The following is an 18,964-nucleotide window of genomic DNA, read 5'->3' as shown; positions in this document are numbered from 1 at the left end:
ACTCAAAGCTGAGAGTTAATCCCAACTTGTAAAGCTGAATTGGACTCCTCTCCTCCTCTGAAGGACCCCTGGAGCTTGGGGAGGTAGAATGAGAGATATATGCGAGGCTGGCGGAGGGATGATGGGGAGCAAGGGTGAAACCAGATGGAGGGGGAAGAAAAAAGAGGATATCAGGGTAGATTCGGGGTTGGAATGAGTGAGAGATGAATAGATTCATCAGCTGCTATTGGCTGTCTGGGAGGACGGGGGCTTGTAAATTCCAGACTTGACTCCAAAAGAATTTCAGGAATATGTGCGTTCAGATTCCCAGGTATGCACTATTTATTTCCCATGAGCCTAATGACGAAGTTTTAACGTGACACGCATCATTTGAAAGACCTACAAGGTCTATAATTACTGATTTCATAAAGTATTTTTGCTCAGAGCAAGTTCCACCGCAAAAAGTGATAGATTACTATGAGAATGACACATTTAGGGTACATTGAGCCTTGTTCATGCTCGCTTAAATTACTAAAGGTTCTTGTAAGTCATCAAAGGAAATGCATGTGACATTCCTTATATCAATTGTTCACACTATGGAAATTATCAAGTGATTAACTTAAAATGAAATCCAAGACTTTCCCTACCAAATAATCCAATTAAAGCCGACTGGGACGCCATTACACTTATAGAAAAAGGAGAGCCATTCTGGGCCTTGTAGCTGCCCACGCAATGACTCGGCAGCTTTTTTTTGTTTGTGATGTTGTAGTTTAGACATGTCGCGCACAGCTGGTTGTATTGTTACGTAGATTTCCCTTTCACCTGTTTTTGTCTGCACGATGAATGAAGCTACTTCTTGCATTTCAGGGACAGGAGACCTGAGATGGGTTGCTGCTACTGTGTATCTGCACAGAGCAAAAAAAAAAAAAAAAAAAAAGACTCACCCCGGTCCAGATTGCTGCTTCATGTGTTTGTCTTGCAGTAAGATCGAACATCTTCAGCTATGATTGTAGTTAAACATGATTACTCTTAGGCTTACAGCTGTGTGTGTGTGTTTCTTGGCTATCGGAGCAGTTTATAACCTCTCATCTGATATATCCCGCCTGAGCATGTGTAATTGCCTGGTGTCAGACGGCTGTTAAAGCAGGTTAGTATTGATCTACCGTTCCTTTGTGGAATAGCAGAAACCATGCCTGGAGAAGCAGATTTGACTCACGCCCAAAAATTTGTGTAGCTTTTAGCACCTTGGGAGCAGTTGGCTGCCTCAGGATACAACGTTTGAAAACATTTCTGAGAGCGATTGTGCCTTCCTTCCATCAGTATCTCAAAAATGGCAGGGTTGTTCCTGAAGCTTATCACATTTCCTTGAATGGACGTTTGAAAACAGGTGATTATAAACACAGATGAAATGGTATTGTATGCATTATGTGCGATACTAAAATTAGATAGCCACAGAAAGCAGGAATGCACTTCTCAGTATACTGAAATGTTGACATGGTCTTTTTATGTATTGCAAGCTACATGATATAATACAGTTAATTGGATTTAGGTGCATTAAGGTGTCTCATATGCTCAGAAATTCTCTGTTACAGTATGTTGCTTAACAAGTTTGGCCCCTGCTATATGTAAATCCAGTACAACATTAGTGTATACAGTCCCTCTAAAGTTATTAGTAACTATTAGCTAGTTGGTTTGCACCTTTAAAACTTAAAAAATGTGTTAGCTAAGACTTGAGTAATGTGTAAATTGGTTGCTAGGGAAATATATGTGTGTCTCAGAGCAGGTAATATTCAGGCAGGTTAGAGCGAGTGGGAAATATCCAATTGTGCTAACGTAACGCGTCAAATGTTATTGGCATAATGTTTTGTAATTTTAGGTGCACTGTGGGGGTTTTTATGATAATTTAACATTTTTTCACAGTTTACATCGTAATTAAAGAACGTTTCAAGTCAGATATGTCGATAATGTTGCGTTTTACCGCTTTTACTCTTCAGTCTAAACAAGTCACGTATTAGCAAGCTAACCAAGGTTTTGTCAGTTAAGCTAGCAAGCCATGCGGTTAGCCATGCAACAGTTACACCTGGCAGTTAGTTGGTGTCAGTATTTAGTAACAACTATGTCATTATAAATCAGTACTTAATAAACACCTAGGTCACAACCAGAGTAAGTTTGAACTTAAAAAGCTGGTGCAACCGGCTCCAAGGCTTAAGAGCAGAGAACACACCAATTTTCGACTCCAGAGATGCCAACACAAAACAAGAAAAACTAGGAACTCAGTAGAGCACATACCTCTGCCAAAGCAAAATATTGACTAAAATGTCAAAAAATACCCTATCTTGCAATGTTGACGAGAGTGATTTTAAAAAGATCCTGGATCCACCTCTTTGAGCAGATGCACACCTAAATTTAATGGGTTCTTACCTGGCCTATGCATCATCCCTCCACCAAGTTTGGTGCAAATTCGTTCTTTACTTTTTGTGTAATCCTGCTGACAAATAAACCAAACGAAAAACAGAAAAAGGTGAAAACATAACCTCCTTGGCGGAGGTGACTACTGCAAGAGTGGGCAGGGGAAAATAACTGAACAGGCCACAGAAACTAGGCAACCAAACTAACCAAGCAGCTCTCTTAAACGAAGCACAACTGGCTGGACCGAAGGTAGCTTGGAACTGGCGTCTCGGAGACTCCGCAACCAGCATGTGGAATATCAGGGTATACAGTATAGCCTATGAGGAGCTGAACAGATCTGGGAAATTATGAGGTGGGCCAGTCAAGGCAAACTATTTTCCAACAGTCATGTCCGGAAACACTCAGGACAGCAGTCGTGACAGACAAGGTACAATGTGATAAACAAGCCATTTGCAGTCTACATTCATTTGCATAAAACACAGAGATTAGAAAACATCTCAAAGTGACTCATGTTTCAGATAATGGATTGAAATTTACATAGTAAGTGTGCAGAGGGTGTTTTGGTCGTCCCTGATAAAAAACATTGGACTTAACATTTACCTTTAAAATGAACTGCATGCAGGTTGCAGAGCAGCAGACGCTCCTGATATACCCATATTCATGTTCTCTTTGATGTACACCCGGAGCTCAGGGCGGCTTATGAGAGCGTGGATAATTTATATCAGATGTCAGGAGCTGCCTCTGCCACACTGTGATATTTTCGACGTGATCCCATGCTGTTACTCTAAGCGCTATAGCAGGCACACAGTATCACATACATTTGCATGTAACTGGCCGGCATATAAAATACATTATCCTAACATGCTGTAGGGATTTTGATATGATGTTTACTGTGTATTCAACATGTAAACTTGCCCCGGACCTGACAGCTCCGTAATGGTGTGAAATATTTTTGAATTAAAACATCAGGAAGGAGAGTTCCTTACTTTTAATTTGACTTTCATTCTGAGAGTGAGGGATTTTACATCCACACACTCTCTCTGCGTTTCTGTCTCACTGTCTCATGTAAGCGCACACACACACACACACACACTCACACACACACACACACACCCGAACACACACACACACACACACATGCACGCCATCAAGTTTACACCACTTAGGTATTGGCTGCTGCGGCTGAATCACACCCATGAGTGCGCAGATGGGTTACAACGGAGGTGACCAGCAGTTGACACCACAGACTGCGTAAATCAATGAATACTTTCCAGGCAGAAATAACCAATGCGTCCCTGCTTTCTCTTCTTTTAATACCAAAGCCTGTCTGGCTGCTTGAACTACTCAGAATCACTATCCATCATACCTCAAAGCCATTAGAGTGGACAGAGAGGATTTCTTTCATAATAAGATTACTTCCTACTCCTCTTCTTCAATTTGTTTTCCATCCATCCTTGCTTTTCCTCATTGTGAGATGTTTACCGTAGCTGTCCTGGTTTTGCTGTATAGAACAAAGGCGGATACTGTACACCATGTCAGCGTTAATCTTCTCTATAATTTCTTCACAGCGCACTGTATCGGCTTCCTTGTGCCTTTTCACACTCTTCATTTTACTCACTCTCAGCGTTTAATCTTCAAGCTGTGTAGCTGGCAAATGGAAGAATATCCACTGAAATAAAACCCTCACGTATGAGCCAGCGTTACTTGGGAATTTTCCAAACTCTGCCTCACTAAACACATTGACTGGCATTTTCATGAGCAGAAATAAGCATGTTATCATCACAGTGGGTGTGTCTCCTACAGTTTGACCCTTGGCCAGTTGCAAAAAACATGACCTGGCTTTACTTTGGCCAGGAACACTGTGCAGCTGGCAACTTGCCTCTCAATGTGACGCCGGTACATTATCACCTGCAGCACATGCTCCCACCAGTGTGCCCTTGAGTGAAGCACTCGCCGGACCCTGAGCTGTCACACTGTGACTCTGACTGGTCCGAGTGCTAAGATCTATTTGGTATTACAGAGCCCTTGACAGGGCTCCGCCATGTTTTATAGCCAGAAGCTTTAAAAACCTGGGGGAATTAATCTTGTTTTTCACTGGTTTATAGACAGAAGCTAATACAACTGAGAGATGGTGCACTGAATATATGATTCAGTAATTCTAACTTGACCAATGACATCAACTTAGCTTAGCTAAGTTTTGAACCTCATATGAAATTTGACAGTTTACCAAAAACAGATTTAATCAGCTGGCTAAGGGGAACAATCAATAAACAACCACAACATAAACACTCTACACTACTGGAGGGACTAATTTTCCAAGCTGCACTAATCAATAATTCTTATACCAACAATGGGTCAAATGACTATGTGTAATATGAAAGGCGTCACTCAAAGTGATGGACTCACAGAGGATGATCACACAACTCAGTTCCCGTCAGTGTCACTGCCCCTCTCAGGTCATTGTTTTGGATTTCCTGCCGGCAGATTTACTGCTCCCGTCGCTCTCGTGCTCCGATTGGCGTAGTTTCCAGTAGCGGACAGCAGATGTTTCCGGCAAAGAATGTCAGATAGACCCACTGAACACTACCTGTCCAACAACAAACGTCACACAGACGAAGTGGCCGAACAGCTGGTGAACCTAGCGGAGCGTTTTGCGGCTAAGGAGACACATATGTCTGTCAGGAGTTGGTGGAGACCAACACAGAACTGAAATGAGAGTGATTATTGTTGGGTGACCTGAAACACGATTTCAGACGATTGATAGTTTTACAGTGTCTTCTGGTATATGTGTAAATAGGCAACTATTTGCTAATGTGTTGAGTATATTAACTTCAGAGGTGATAATATGTCAATGTTATGTTTACTTGAAGATTATATCAATGTTACTTGAACTCTGACTCAGATTACTGCTCACCTTTAAATATTGCTCCAATCTATTTTAACAGTATACAATTACGCTTTACAGTCTAATGCGGTCTAATCAAATAGTCCTGAAATGATGAAGCTTACCATTTTCAGTTTACATTAAGGCTGAGGTGTTCTGATGCATCCCTACTTAAGGATTAAATGAGCCAGTTATTTCTTTTGTCGTGGTCTATAGGTTTTATCAGCTTTGCAGAGCATGACCAACCAACAAATTTAATTGTCCTTTCCGTCACAGATGACATCCTGTCCGTGTCTACACTGATAATATTAATGGTTGTGCAAGTATTAGTGCAAGGGGATTAGATAAAAATAATGTCATGCTTATTAAGAGTCCTAAGGTATGAGAATGTACTTCAGAGATGCAATTTGGCATAACCCCTGCTTCACTGCTACCATGCAAACTTTCAAGATGACTTGGTTATGAGCACGGTACTTGCACATGGAATTGAATAAGTTCTTTTGCAGGAGTGGTTTTGCTAGTTTCTTGGAAAGCATTTTATCCAGAGACTTAATCAACCACAGAGGTGCTGCAGAATTTATATCGGAGCCTTTCACCCTTGCGCATCTCCCTCTCCCCCTTTATACGGTATTTGTCTTTTTTAATCCAGTTGGGAGAAATCAGCGTCAAAGCCGGATTCAATGAGAATGCGGTGAGCGTTGGAGCTTGTTAATTGCCTAGTTCTGTGTGGCTGCAAATCCAGGGCTGCCACGGCTTGATTCAATTTGTTGACTCCAGAAATAAATTAAGGAGAGCTGAGAGTCATGGTTAGCCAGATAACGACATTACACCTTGGCAGAAAGCGCAGGGACATTCAGAGTGATGTATACAAAACATTAAAGAGCAAAACAGCTATCACTGAGAACATTTTCCACATCATTTAACATTCGGGTTGGTGGTACAGTTTTACGATAAAGAGAAATACCTGACTAGACTGAATCTTCAGCTGATAATATCAAGGATACAGCTATTCTGTATTTAATGCAATCCACTGAATCTGACATAATGTACGTTTATTTTGCCTCTGTTTATGATTTCATTATATTATTCGTATACAGTATAGTGCTCGCTGCAGCCACAGTACATTACTCCAGACTGATGATGACATTAAAATGCACCAAGTGAGAGCGTAGGGAGTAGTGTGTATGAGAAACCAGCAAGAATACAGCGAAAATGCATCCCTTTTCCCTGAGCAGGTGAAATTCAATCTACACTGCTGACAGCTCTGAACATCAACCTTCACTTATTCTCAGCCCTTGCCAGAGTCAACCTGTTCAAGATTTAATGACGCTAAGGGCACGGTGGTCTAGAAATGTTGCTTTCTCTCATTAGGCTAATGATCCAGGGAGAGAGGAAGATGGTCTTTTGTTTCTAATTTGTCATGAAGTGGTTCTTATTGAGGAAAGAGAGAATATCGTTTCAGTTGAATTGAAGCTCATAATAATTCTGCCCCTAATGCAAACAGCGAATTACTTCGTGAAAGACCATGAACGTCACATTAATTTCTTCTGCATTTTTCCATTAACGGGAATCTATGGCCTAGCCTAATCATGCCTTTTAATGCTCTTTTTCTCACTTTTTTTTTTTCATTATTTTCCACAGAGTAGTGCTTGTTGAGAACATCCCGGAAGACATCTCCTTCTTAGACAATGCCACATCCCACCTCCCTCTCTCGGCGGGGCTGTACACCCTACTGGACCAAGCTATCCGGGTCGTAGAGATAGTTTCCCCGCTGTGGCTCCTCAACTCCTCCGATTATGAATCCAGCTTCCAGCCTGCTGCCAGACAGGTAAAAGCACAGCAAGCCAACAGAGTCCTGACTCTACACTGATGTGTATTCAAATTTCGTGCCTCTCTCGAGCCCCCTCGTCTCCTCTTCTGTGTCTGTGTGTGAATTGGCCTCTTTGCCTCCTTCATATAATAATCAGTTGTTGAAGAAGAAGTGCTCAGATCCTTTACTTAAAAGGAGCGTGAGTGTTGAGGTTTGTAGGTTTGGTAATGCACCTGCAGATGTGACTGCAAAGGTTGTTTATTGTTCTACTGATGTTCTGCTCAGAGAAGCTATTGATGCACTCCGTTGAACTGGAAACCTCAGCTCGCTGATATCTTCTGAGAGAAAACCCTGATTTTTGAACAAATCTTAATCTGTAAATCATCGAGCAACTGCAGCTGTCAAATAAATGTAGTGAAGTAAAAAGTACAATATTCCGCTTCGCAGAGTAGAAGTATAAATCGAATAGAAGTCGAATAAAAAGGAAAATACTCAAGAAAAGTTCCTCAAAACTGTATTCGAGTACAGTACTTAGACGTTTCCACAATTGTCCAACATAGTGAGTATTTTAAATGAGCAACAAAGTAGGAAATCTTTAACTGTCCTTTTTGAATTGTACTTGCTGGTAAAATACTAGCCTGGACTATTTTCAGGTTGCTTGAAGTGAGGTATTAATTTTGGATTTGAACCGGATGTGTGGCTTTATGCACACAATCACAAACACACACACACACACACACACACACACACACACACACACACACACACACACACACACACACACACACACACACACACACACACACACACACACACACACACACACACACACACACACACACACACACACAGCTCTGTTTTAAGAAATGGAGTATGTCAGGACTAATGAAAGCTTGAGGCTGTTGATCGGAATGCAATTGGTCCTTTAGAGGCCTCAGAGCAGAGAAGAGCTAATGGCCTTTCAGCCTGCTTCAATCTCTCCGCAAACATTTGCCAAAAAAAGTTACAAGGGGTGGAGGTGGGGAGGTTCCTGTAGCAGGCAGTGTGCACTGCTTGTCTTTTTGTGTCCTCATAATCTGGATAGAATTATCAATGTGAACGCACATTGAGAAGAATCGCTGTCATTTCTGTGAACTTAGTTTAAAGTGTGACAACTCAGTTCTGTGACATCCAAAAGTTTAGCTGTAGCTAACTTTTTCTCACATACAAATGTTTAAGAGAGGCATCGTCAGCTACATAGCCTCAAATCATTAAAAAAATGGAAGGAATTCAAGAGTCTTTGCTTGCTCGAGTTTCCTGAAATGTGCTGTGCAAGACAATGACCTCCAATCACATTTCACTGTCATCTGCACAGACATTAAATGGTAACCGGCTTCCCGCCACTTCTGCTCAGACTTCTTTGACTCATCTCTAATTCGCAAAGTTTTCTGCACACAGTAAAAGCCTGATACCAAACTCATATTATCGCCAAATGTAGGCTTGGTGTAAAACGATCTGTACTGAGAGCACAAAATATCAGATACATTTTCTGGATATTGAGATGAAGCCCAGTTTACCAAATTCATATCTCAATCGTCTGAAAGCTTTTAAAATCCCTCTTTAACGCCTAAGAAAAACCAGTGAGCTGATGGGTTTTTAACTTCACTTTGCTCTTCAGTGTATTTCATGAAAAGAGTCACTTACATGTCTTGTATTCTGGTTGTGGTTGTGGGAAAACACCCTGAGACTGGAATGCAGTGTCTGGATTAAGTGAAAGTATTCTTTCACTGCGTAACCTCAAAATGGTCTACGACATTTTTGCACATCAATAACATCCATCGCTAATGGATGTACAGTACCTGACAAAATTGCTATTTAATGTGTGATGTTGAACAATGTGTTGTTGTAAGCAGGATGTATGTTATTCGGTAGTTAGAACGAGCAGAGGTATGACTGAACAAAAAAAGAAAAGCGCATCACCCACAAATATGAACAATACTTTGCCAAAATAAAACCACAAGAAAAAGAAACAAGACATCCCAGCGGCTGGGCACAGACAAGCGATCTCTGGGAAATGTAGAACAAAAATAGAACATGAATAATTGCTGAGGGTGCCACAGTTTTAAAGAAAATCCATAAACTAAACAAGAGTCTTGTCTGAATAAACACCGCATGAATTTCACGTGACAGCAGTGATTTGTTGGTGTGTTTCCCTCAGGGCAGGGCTCTGTTGTCCAGGCTGCAGGGGTTGAAAGCAAAAGGAATCCAGCTGAAGATCTCCAGCGGGATGATTGACTCGACTGAGCTCAGGACGCTTGCCAGACACAGTCAGCGCTCACCCTCACTTCATTATACATTCTGTGTGTCTGTTTGTGTTCAAACATGCTGCAGCTTAGCTCTGTCTGTTTAGTCTGTTGTCCGTCCTCTCGCACTATTTGTCCTCCTCAGTCCTTTCAGTCTCTCACTCACTTTCCCTTCATCTATTTTTGTGCCTTTCTGTCTGTCATCTAATCTCTCTCTTTGTCCCTCTCCCTTTCTCACACGTAACTTACTTTATTTCAACCTTCCTATCTTTGTTTCCCTTGCCGCCTTTTGTCTGTTTCTTGATATCTCTGCTTCCCCTTTCTCTCCCTTTCTAGATGCTGAAGTCCACTATGTGAACATGACAGCACTGACCAAAGGTGACCTCCTCTCCTCTTTCTGGGTGGTCGACAGGAGACATTTCTACATCGGCAGCGCCAGCATGGACTGGAGATCCCTGGCCACAGTATCGAAAAACAAAACAAAAACAAAAACAAAAACACCACACATCACAGAATACACACAGAAACACACGTACTGTACATAGTCCTTCACACGCATCTATGATTTAACATATTCATAAATACGCAAAAACAGGCTGTGGCAGAGACATTTGTGAAAATACAACATTCTAATCTCAGTTCTGTCATTTTTATAAGCCGCATTGTAACAAAACTTATGCAAATTGTTACAATTACAAATCACAGTGTGTGCCATGTGTTGTTATTTCGTATCCATCTTTACAGATTTACACGAGATTTAATTACATAACAAGTTCTGTATTCCCTAATGTGAAGCGCTTTGATAATGTTCTACTGGCTCAGACTCAAAAGTGCAGCGTTCTATTTGAAGCACTCCACCAGTCTTACGCAAAAAGGGCATCCATCTTGAGAACTGCATCATCTAAAATAACTTAAAATAGTGTAATGGTCGCAGGTTAATTTATTTCGCAAATGTAAACGGATAGAATATACTGTATGTATACCGTGGACAATAAATAAATAAGTGCTTAACTTTGAATTTTTACTCAGTAGTGATGTTTACAGGTGCCCTAAAGGTTGTATATTTGGATTTTTTTTTTTTTTTAGATGTCTTAGAAGAGTCACTTGATATAGATGCTGGCATGTACCATACATGCATAACTGCATTCAGTTAAATGTTATGAACCCTAGCAAAAACACATTTGTACAGATAGTTATCTCATATTTATGCACGAGTTACATGTCAGTGTCTCTTCTACAAAAAGTCGTAGATGGGGGAGTTGAGGCGTGGGAGTGTTAAGAAAGGGCATGCAAAGTGGTGGCATCCAAAAATAGAGAGCGGTCATTCTTTCGTCTCCTTTTTCAAAGCTGGGCATCTTTGGTTCATTTAAGTGAAGACTCATTTGTTAGGCAGCTTCATCTATCTTTAGACACACAAAGATTTAAGGAAGATGAATTGCGAGGAGCTCAAGGTGGCCACCATAAATCCGAACTTATTTCGACATACTGTATATGTTTTATACTGTGCACCTTAATGTAATTCTTGAAGAATTCAATTTAGAAATGTAAATTTATACATGGAAATTTCACAATCCAGTGCTAGCTATTGATAATTTACTTCGAATTTCTTATCTAATATGTTGGTTTGTTTTTTAACTTGTCCATGGCATTTTGCCTTCATTAGACAGCACTTGGTGGAAGCAGTTTGTCTCCCGAGCCAGAATCAATTGATGGATATCAAGGGTATCAAAGTTACATTATTTGTGTTTTAGACCACTGGACAATCGGGACAGCCATGTTTGTGGTCTTTTCTACTTTCCATTCATGTCTGTGAAAAAATTACTTGACAAGTCACATTATGGACTGTGTTTTTAATATTTTACAGCGTGTATTTTGGTGCGTTTTGAGGGAGATAAAATAGGTTGTGTTGAAGATGACTTTAGCAAGTGGGATCTAAGCTTTATTAGGGATACTTTGCTCATGCAAACACTGCAGGGAGAGAATGAGTGTGCGGAGTGAATGAGAGAAAGAGAAGGCGATTTAGAAGGTACAAACTGAGAAGCTGATATTGATAAGTGCCTCTTTGAAACGAAAATGCTGCGGAGGGCAAAGAAAGAAAAATTAGAACAGAGAGAAAAAGTGTTGATAGAGTAAAAGACAGATAGGTTAATATAACTTGGAAAAGGAAATCTGATGGAAATGTTGATGGAGATGATGGACAGCATTTTGTTGATGATGGTGAAAGTAATGATTTTCAGTGTTCAGGATAATTACAAAGATTTTGATGTAAATGTCTCCATCCTAGCGGTGATCTAACAGACGTGTTGTTTGTTCTCCAGAGGAAGGAGCTGGGTGTGTTGGTGTACAACTGCAGCTGTCTGGCTCTGGACCTCCACAGAGTGTTCAGTCTCTACTGGGGGCTCCAACATAAAGACTTCATCCCCTCCTTCTGGTCCAAGCGCCTCTTTGCTCTCTTCAACAAGAAAACACCTCTGGAGCTCACCCTCAACAGCACCAAGGCTCAGGCCTACGTCTCTGTAAGTGGCAGTCATCGCATTAGTTTGCGTTGTGCATTAGTCCACGGAAAACGCTTGTTTTACCACAGTAATGCTTTTACTATGTAGGAATTCCTGGTGGACACTTCAAGGACAAAGTTAACATGCCAACCCATAATTTAAGACACACCTTGTATCGATGGCACAAGTAAAGGGGAAGGCTTGTATAAAAGAGTTAGATTCAAAATACCAGAACATTTTTAAAGTGATGCTTACAGTAAAGAAAGCATTTAAAACATAAGACATCTGTCTCCAGAATGTGCTGGAAAAGAAAAAAAAAATCTAACCTACACCTGCCCATATATTATTTTGCAAAAATAAATAGGTTGCTAGGTTACAGAAATCTGTCATTCTTGTCCTCTTCACTTTTAGAGGAAATCCTGGAACAAGCAGGTGACCCTTTGAGATCCAGTCATCAGAGTCTTCAACATCTACAAATATACATAAATTCTAAAAATAATAATAATGCTGAACACATATAGTATTATTTTTTAGAAAACACACAGATAACAATCTAAACTGAGTTGTTTATAATACAGGGTAAATTCACAGATGCGTTTCATAAAGAAGTTAGAACTGATATTTCCAGACTTTTCTAATGCCACTTATTACTCACATGTAAAAGAAATGCACACAATCACACACACACACACACACACACACACACACACACACACATACACATGTTAAACAAAGGAGGGCAATCAAATCCTATTTGTCCTTTGGGTGAACAGCAATGATGATGAGAGCTGAGTTGGTTGTTATGGTGATACGTGTTAACGATCATGATGGTAATTCTGCATATTATTAAGATTCCTTTCTGAGTTAACGTCATGGCGGTAATAAACATTTGTTTACCCCGCACACTGACCCTGTTTCATGTGTATTGCTTCAGAGAGGAGTACAGTCACTGGATGTGCATCCTCCTATCACCCAACGCCAACACTTCCTAACTGTCTTTGCTGTCTTTCCTCTTCTCCTGACAGAGCTCCCCAGATGTTTTCATCCCCAAAGACCGTAGCAGTGATCTGGAAGCCATTTCCTGGGTCATCCAAGAAGCCCGCCATTTCATATATATCTCCATCATCGATTACCTGCCTCTCCTCAGCAGCAACGCCCACAAGTTAGAACCACTCTGCCACTGCAGGAGCTTGTTTTCTTTGGAAAGATTTGACAGGCACTCATCATCATCAAAAGCCTGGATAGCTTGCTTTGATTCAAGTGATTAAACTCTGTGTATGCCTGCGTGTCCATCTGGCTGTGTGCCCACAGTTGTGTGTGTGTCTGTATCTGTGCCAAGGTACTGGTCTCGTATTGACAGCCTTATCCGGGAGGCTCTGATCCTGAGGAAGGTGCGGGTCCGTCTGCTGATAAGTTGCTGGGAAAAGACTCAACCGCTTACTTTCAACTTCATCTGGTCCCTGAGGAGCCTGTGTATGGAGCAGGCCAACTGCTCACTGGAAGCTGTCAGTACAAGGCAACAATGTAAAACTATTTAAAACTCTAAAGATACACTTTATCAGTTTTCACTGAACCACAGTGTGTGTTTGTGTGTGTGTGTGTGTGTGTGTGTGTGTGTGTGTGTGTGTGTGTGTGTGTGTTTGTTTGTGTGTAGAGGTTCTTCAACCCCAGAGTGAAGAAGGATGGCAGTCTCCAGGGAATAAACCACAACAGGTTTATGGTGACAGATAGGGCCATTTATTTAGGTGAGCTCATCGACTAGACTTTATGACTGTCCTATTTAGCTCTGCTCACTTCATGCAGATCTCATTTTCACTGGGCTTAAAGGAATAGTATGTATTGTAGGAAGTACGGTTATTTGGTCTCTTTCTAAGAATTAGATGAGAGGACTGATTCCACTCATGGATTCTGTACACTAACTATGGCGCTAGGGCTGGGAAGAGATTGGCCTAGTTTAGCATAAATACTGGAAGCAGGTGGAAAGAGCTAGTCTGGCTCTCAGCAAAGTTCAAAAATACACCTACCAGCAACTCAAAAGTGTTCATTTTAACCAGTTCATGGTATGTATCTTAATTGTTTTATCTGCAGACAAAGAGTGGTGTAAAAACAATAATTTGTGTTCGTCATAACAATTTCTTGACTAACAAGAGTTTTTCCATCTGCCCAGTACTTTGGGAAGTCACTGCATATATACATAACAGGGTGCTGATATTTGTATTTTTTGAGCTTTGAAGAGAGCCAGTCTAGCTGTTTTCCCTTGCTTCGAGTCTTTATGTTATGCTAATCTAATCACCTCCTGGTTCCAGCTCTGTACTTAACGCACAGACCCTTAATGTGGTCTCAATCTTTTCATCTAGTTCTCGGAAAAGAAAGAAATAAATCCAATCTTTTCCCAAAATGGCCAGTGAGTCCTATAGAAAGTGTATCTGTCTGGTCTTTGAGCCAAATGGTCTTTGATTCAGTTTATTGATACTACATGGCATTGTTTAAATTCTGCTTGTTATTTGGTCATCTTGGCATGGTGTTTGTCTTACTTATTGTGCTGTGAGATTTTTTGACACAAGGCTGTGATCACTTATTTCTTTCTTTCTCCCTATCCTAACAGGTAACCTTGACTGGGTGGGGAATGAGTTTACCTTTAACGCAGGAGCAGGCCTGGTGATCAGTCAACCAGACGGTATCGAGGAGAGGAACTCCACAGTTGTGGAGCAGCTACGGGCTGCGTTTGACAGGGACTGGTTTTCACGTTACACCTGCTCCCTGCAGTCCAATAAGATCCCTGTTTGCAACAAGCACCAGATCAATAATCTGGTGCCAGTAAAAGCCAGCCACCTAGACAATGGACCAGTGCCTATCAGAACAGGCCAGCATGATAACGGACCTGCACCAATGAGAAACAGTCAAAAAGATGATGGGCAAACGCCCGTCAGAACAAGACACCCTGATGACAAACTAAGCCAAACGAGTCACCAAGGCATTGCAAATGAACTGGTGCCAATTATAAACCATTACCAAGAGAGGGGACAAGTCAAAATAAGTCACCTTGACAACAGACAGGTACAAATCAAAGGTAATTACCATGACAATCCAATGGATCCCCCCAGTCAATCAGCTGAGAGCAGCGGCAGCAGAGAGATCTCCAATGGATCACTGTGACCGCAAAGCATGATGGGTTCGTTTTCACTGAGTGATGTTTGGAGAACTGCTCTCTTCCAGTGACAATGGACTTATATCACTGGGTCTTTATAGCATTTTATTATTGTCATTTTGTAGAAAACAAAAAAAACTGATTTAAAGATTTAAGTAACATCTGGTTCGCAGGACTTGATAATGTACATGGAAGAACTCAGGATCGAAAGTGGATGCTCCTCTGCAGGCTGGAACCTCGGACTGATTCTTCAAGAATGAAACCAAAACATTTTGGTTAAGAAGAAATACTGATTAATACACTGTAATAACTTACAATCTTGCTACTTATTTAAACTTTTTTCTGTCCTTGTTGAGGTCTCTGAAGCAAAGGAAACAGATAAAATCGTATAGATTTCATAATTATTGTATGTCACTTAGGCTGTTTACGGCAGTCATAAATTATCACCCTTTAAAAGGGAGAATGGGACCTGCATGCCTATGCAGAGATGGAAGGCAAATGACGAATGAAGCATTAATGTTTTTCTGTTAAATATATGATGAACTGCGTAGCATTTAAACTTATTTAGAACTGATATTCATTGACAAAGATCCCTGGAAAGGATTTTGAAATATTTCCACCGAGGAGCCAAAACGAGTAATTTTACATTCACCGCTAAAAGTGAGGAACATTGTCATTAGCCTTTTAATGGAAAAAACCTCATAACTCATTTTGAGTGCTGACTCACAGTTGAGGTAGCGGGGCTCTAAAGGGATTGATCAATTCGTGTCCACCATGTTTTAATCTCAATACCGCAAACACTAAACACTGTAAAGACACCAGCTACATAATCTAAGACTCAATGCATCATATCTCTCTCCACAGCAGGATGATGGATATTAAAATGTTTTATTTTATAGAGGTCATAATTTAATTAGATGATGCACCTATTCTACCGTGTTTATTAGGTAACACCAAATGTCCTATGGCCATTGGCAAAACTACAGCCTTCATTGCTTTAAGCTGAAGGCATTACAATATTTCTTTCCCCAGACGAAGGCCCCCTGTTGATCTGAAAGGGTCCTTATAGATAATCAATACTAGTTCCATATACAAATCCTAGGAAAAGAAAAAGAATCGAATGGATATCTATGGTATCCTTCCAAATGCAATGTTGTGACTTACTGAACAAATACTAAGGGACCAGTTTGAAGAAAGGGCCAGAGGGTCTTTGCTGGCTGCCAAATCAATACAATGAATTTTTAACAGAGCTTGACAGCAGACGTGTTTGCTGCAGTTTAACCTCAAGGACATGGTGTCCTGTAATGTCATGCCTGTGACTGAATATATGTTACCTTTACCATGTGGAGTCAGAGCTAAAAATGCGGGATTGTTAGAAAAGAAAAAGTAATTTACACCTGACTGAAAGCTTGTAGCAACTTTCGTTTGCATTTGGAATGATTGCATGTCCGTTTAAGACCTTTACACACTCTTTGCTGTGAGTGCAACGTGTAGCAACGGTGCTTGTGGGTTTATATTGTAGAAGAATTTTTAACTTCCAAAGCCATTTATCGAGGAAACAGGAAAACATTAACCAGCGAGAGCTATATAGAGATGTCTTCATCAACAATTTGCAGGGTGTTAAGGTCAGTGCTTTAATGCGAAATCAGCGTGGGTATAATCAGCGTTTTGTTTGAATTCAATTGGCAGAGTGAATTCAATCATTTAATTCTGCTGGTAAACTGAAGCTATCTCAGTCAGATTGCAAAGTAAGCTTAGCTGTAAAACAAGAGAATTACAAACAGATAGTCATTGTGGTAAAATAATACAGAGCTGAAACAATTAGCTGATCAATGGATTTGTCAGTCAAGAGAAAATTAATTGCCAAATATTCAGGTAATTAGCAAAAATGCCAAAAAATCACAGGTTCTAGCTCCTCAAATAATTGCTGTTTTCTGTGGTCCTCTATGATATTAAACCGCATACTGTATCTTTGGGACCCAAAAAGACATTTGAATATCTCAACATGGGCTATGAGTAATTGCGATGGGCATTTTTTTTACCTTTTTCCGACATTTTATTGACAAAACAATTAATCGATTAATCAAGAAATTAAGTGACAGCTTAATCGATAATGAAAACAATTATTAGTTGCAGCCCTAAAATAATATAAAAACCGATTTTTGTGGAAGCCATCTAGCGGTCCACCAGTTTTCAGAGCATATATGTATTGTGTACAGTATAGTACAGTACAGGATGAACGGTATTTGTGCCTGCTCCGTTTGTGCCACAGGTCGAATGTAAGCGACTATACAGGCTCAGTCCTGTCATAACATGTTCCCTATATGTACAGACAGGACACATGCAGCTGAACAACTAATACCAGCAGAGGATGAAACGTTTGTTAGTTAGAAACACACCCCTGACAATTGTAATCTGACCATGATGGATAACTTCTGCCATCTAGAGGATTTCATGAGAAAGAACATTTCTTCTCACTCAATATTAAACGATAATTTTTAAAAAATCAGCCTTGATTGGATATACATGTTGGTTCACAACTACTATTAAAATGCCAGTTCATATAAAATATATAAAAGGCAGCAACATGGGAACCTAAGTGATTTTCCGGCTAAAGTCTGAGCTGAAAGTGTGATGATAGTTACTATTTCTTGATAACAAGAGATCAGAAGATGAATAATTCTTTGAAAAATAACACATATAGTACCCACAGTATAGTACAGGATCATGTGAAGTTAATATATAAAACACTAAAGTATAAAACATATAATGTAATTTTTAAAAAAAAGTTAAATGTTTAATTCTAACATGCAAAAACGAATTTAATTTAAAAAATTACTTTTTTTGCTGCTGTATGTGTGCCCTGACACTTTCTCTTTTTACGTGTGACACACAACCATTAATCCATCCATAAACTGATTCATAACGCTTATGGCACTGATGATTTTATAAAGCAAACACAATCACCCGTGTCTTTTGTAGAACAGTTTCTCCATGCAGAGTGAGTAGAACTTGGAGGGCATTACCTCAATATTTAACGTCCACGTATTTTCTCGTAAAGCACTATGTCGCCACTCTGTATTAATTGTAATCTGAGAGTTTGTCTGGAGTCAGACTCACTATTTTATGTTGCTATAATTTATATGGGGGCAGGAATGCAGCTAATGCACCCTGTACCCAGGTCTTCATGTACTTTACCTGTCTAAGAAACTATTTCGATCCGGAAGAGCGGTGACTATTTTTCAGTTAGCGTGGACCAGGACCACACGTTTAATGGCATGTTTACAACGGGGACTTATACCTTACTAGAATGTTTCCGTATCACCCGATGTGCACTGACCACCTGTCCATCCCTCCATTGAGACTAAAGAAAACTGAGCAATGCTCAGTGAATACTCTCCGAAAGATATCGTTTTTTTCTTGAAGTCAGAATGGAAAGTAGATGGGTTTGAGATCGCTGCGTAGTTAAACACAATGATGCTCAACGTTAAAGCTTTTTAATGTCGCCTACCTTTATTGTGTTGAAATTTTTTGAGCATGCCTGCTGCTTGCATGCCCTGCCTTTATGAATTGTGCACAGTAGCTATGAGCCTTTCTAGAGATTATGATATCAATGACATCTTATATACCTTTAAAAATACAGAAGGAATGTATATTTATTGAATATCCTTGTTAATGAGCACTACTGAATTATCCGATGGCTACATTTTTACTCTTAATAAAAAATAACTACTCTTAACTTTTTGTTTCTGCGTTTGTATGTGAGTGTGGGTGTGTTTGAGTGTGTGTTTAAGTATAATAGACTTGGCTTTCATTTACACAAAGGCTGTTAAGTAAAGCAAGGTGGCTTACCTCAGAAGTTAATCCTGGGGACACCTGGCTGTCAGTCAGGTCCTGCGTCTAACCTGAATGAAGAGGGCCTCCGGGTAAGCAGAGGAGCGTCCAGGTCGCTACGGG

The 18,964-nt window shown here is 40.3% G+C and overlaps 1 protein-coding gene across 1 annotated transcript in view; it reads left to right on the top strand.

The window, feature by feature from the left end:
• LOC120796279 (inactive phospholipase D5-like) overlaps positions 1 to 18,718 on the top strand; it is a 61,776-nt gene extending 43,058 nt beyond the window's left edge. Inside the window, exons 3-10 of the mRNA XM_040138914.1 lie at positions 6,914 to 7,100; positions 9,280 to 9,388; positions 9,701 to 9,828; positions 11,683 to 11,880; positions 12,885 to 13,021; positions 13,199 to 13,364; positions 13,514 to 13,604; positions 14,465 to 18,718. Coding sequence (XP_039994848.1) covers positions 6,914 to 7,100; positions 9,280 to 9,388; positions 9,701 to 9,828; positions 11,683 to 11,880; positions 12,885 to 13,021; positions 13,199 to 13,364; positions 13,514 to 13,604; positions 14,465 to 15,015 — 1,567 coding nt within the window. The 3' untranslated portion in view covers positions 15,016 to 18,718. The remainder of the gene's footprint in view (positions 1 to 6,913; positions 7,101 to 9,279; positions 9,389 to 9,700; positions 9,829 to 11,682; positions 11,881 to 12,884; positions 13,022 to 13,198; positions 13,365 to 13,513; positions 13,605 to 14,464) is intronic.
• Positions 18,719 to 18,964: the final 246 nt, after the last annotated feature.

The sequence above is a fragment of the Xiphias gladius genome, chromosome 11, assembly GCF_016859285.1.
Source record: "Xiphias gladius isolate SHS-SW01 ecotype Sanya breed wild chromosome 11, ASM1685928v1, whole genome shotgun sequence".
Classification (NCBI taxonomy): Eukaryota; Metazoa; Chordata; class Actinopteri; order Istiophoriformes; family Xiphiidae; genus Xiphias; species Xiphias gladius.
Note: the sequence above shows the minus strand (reverse complement) of the source record. Positions and strands in the feature narration are given on the sequence as shown.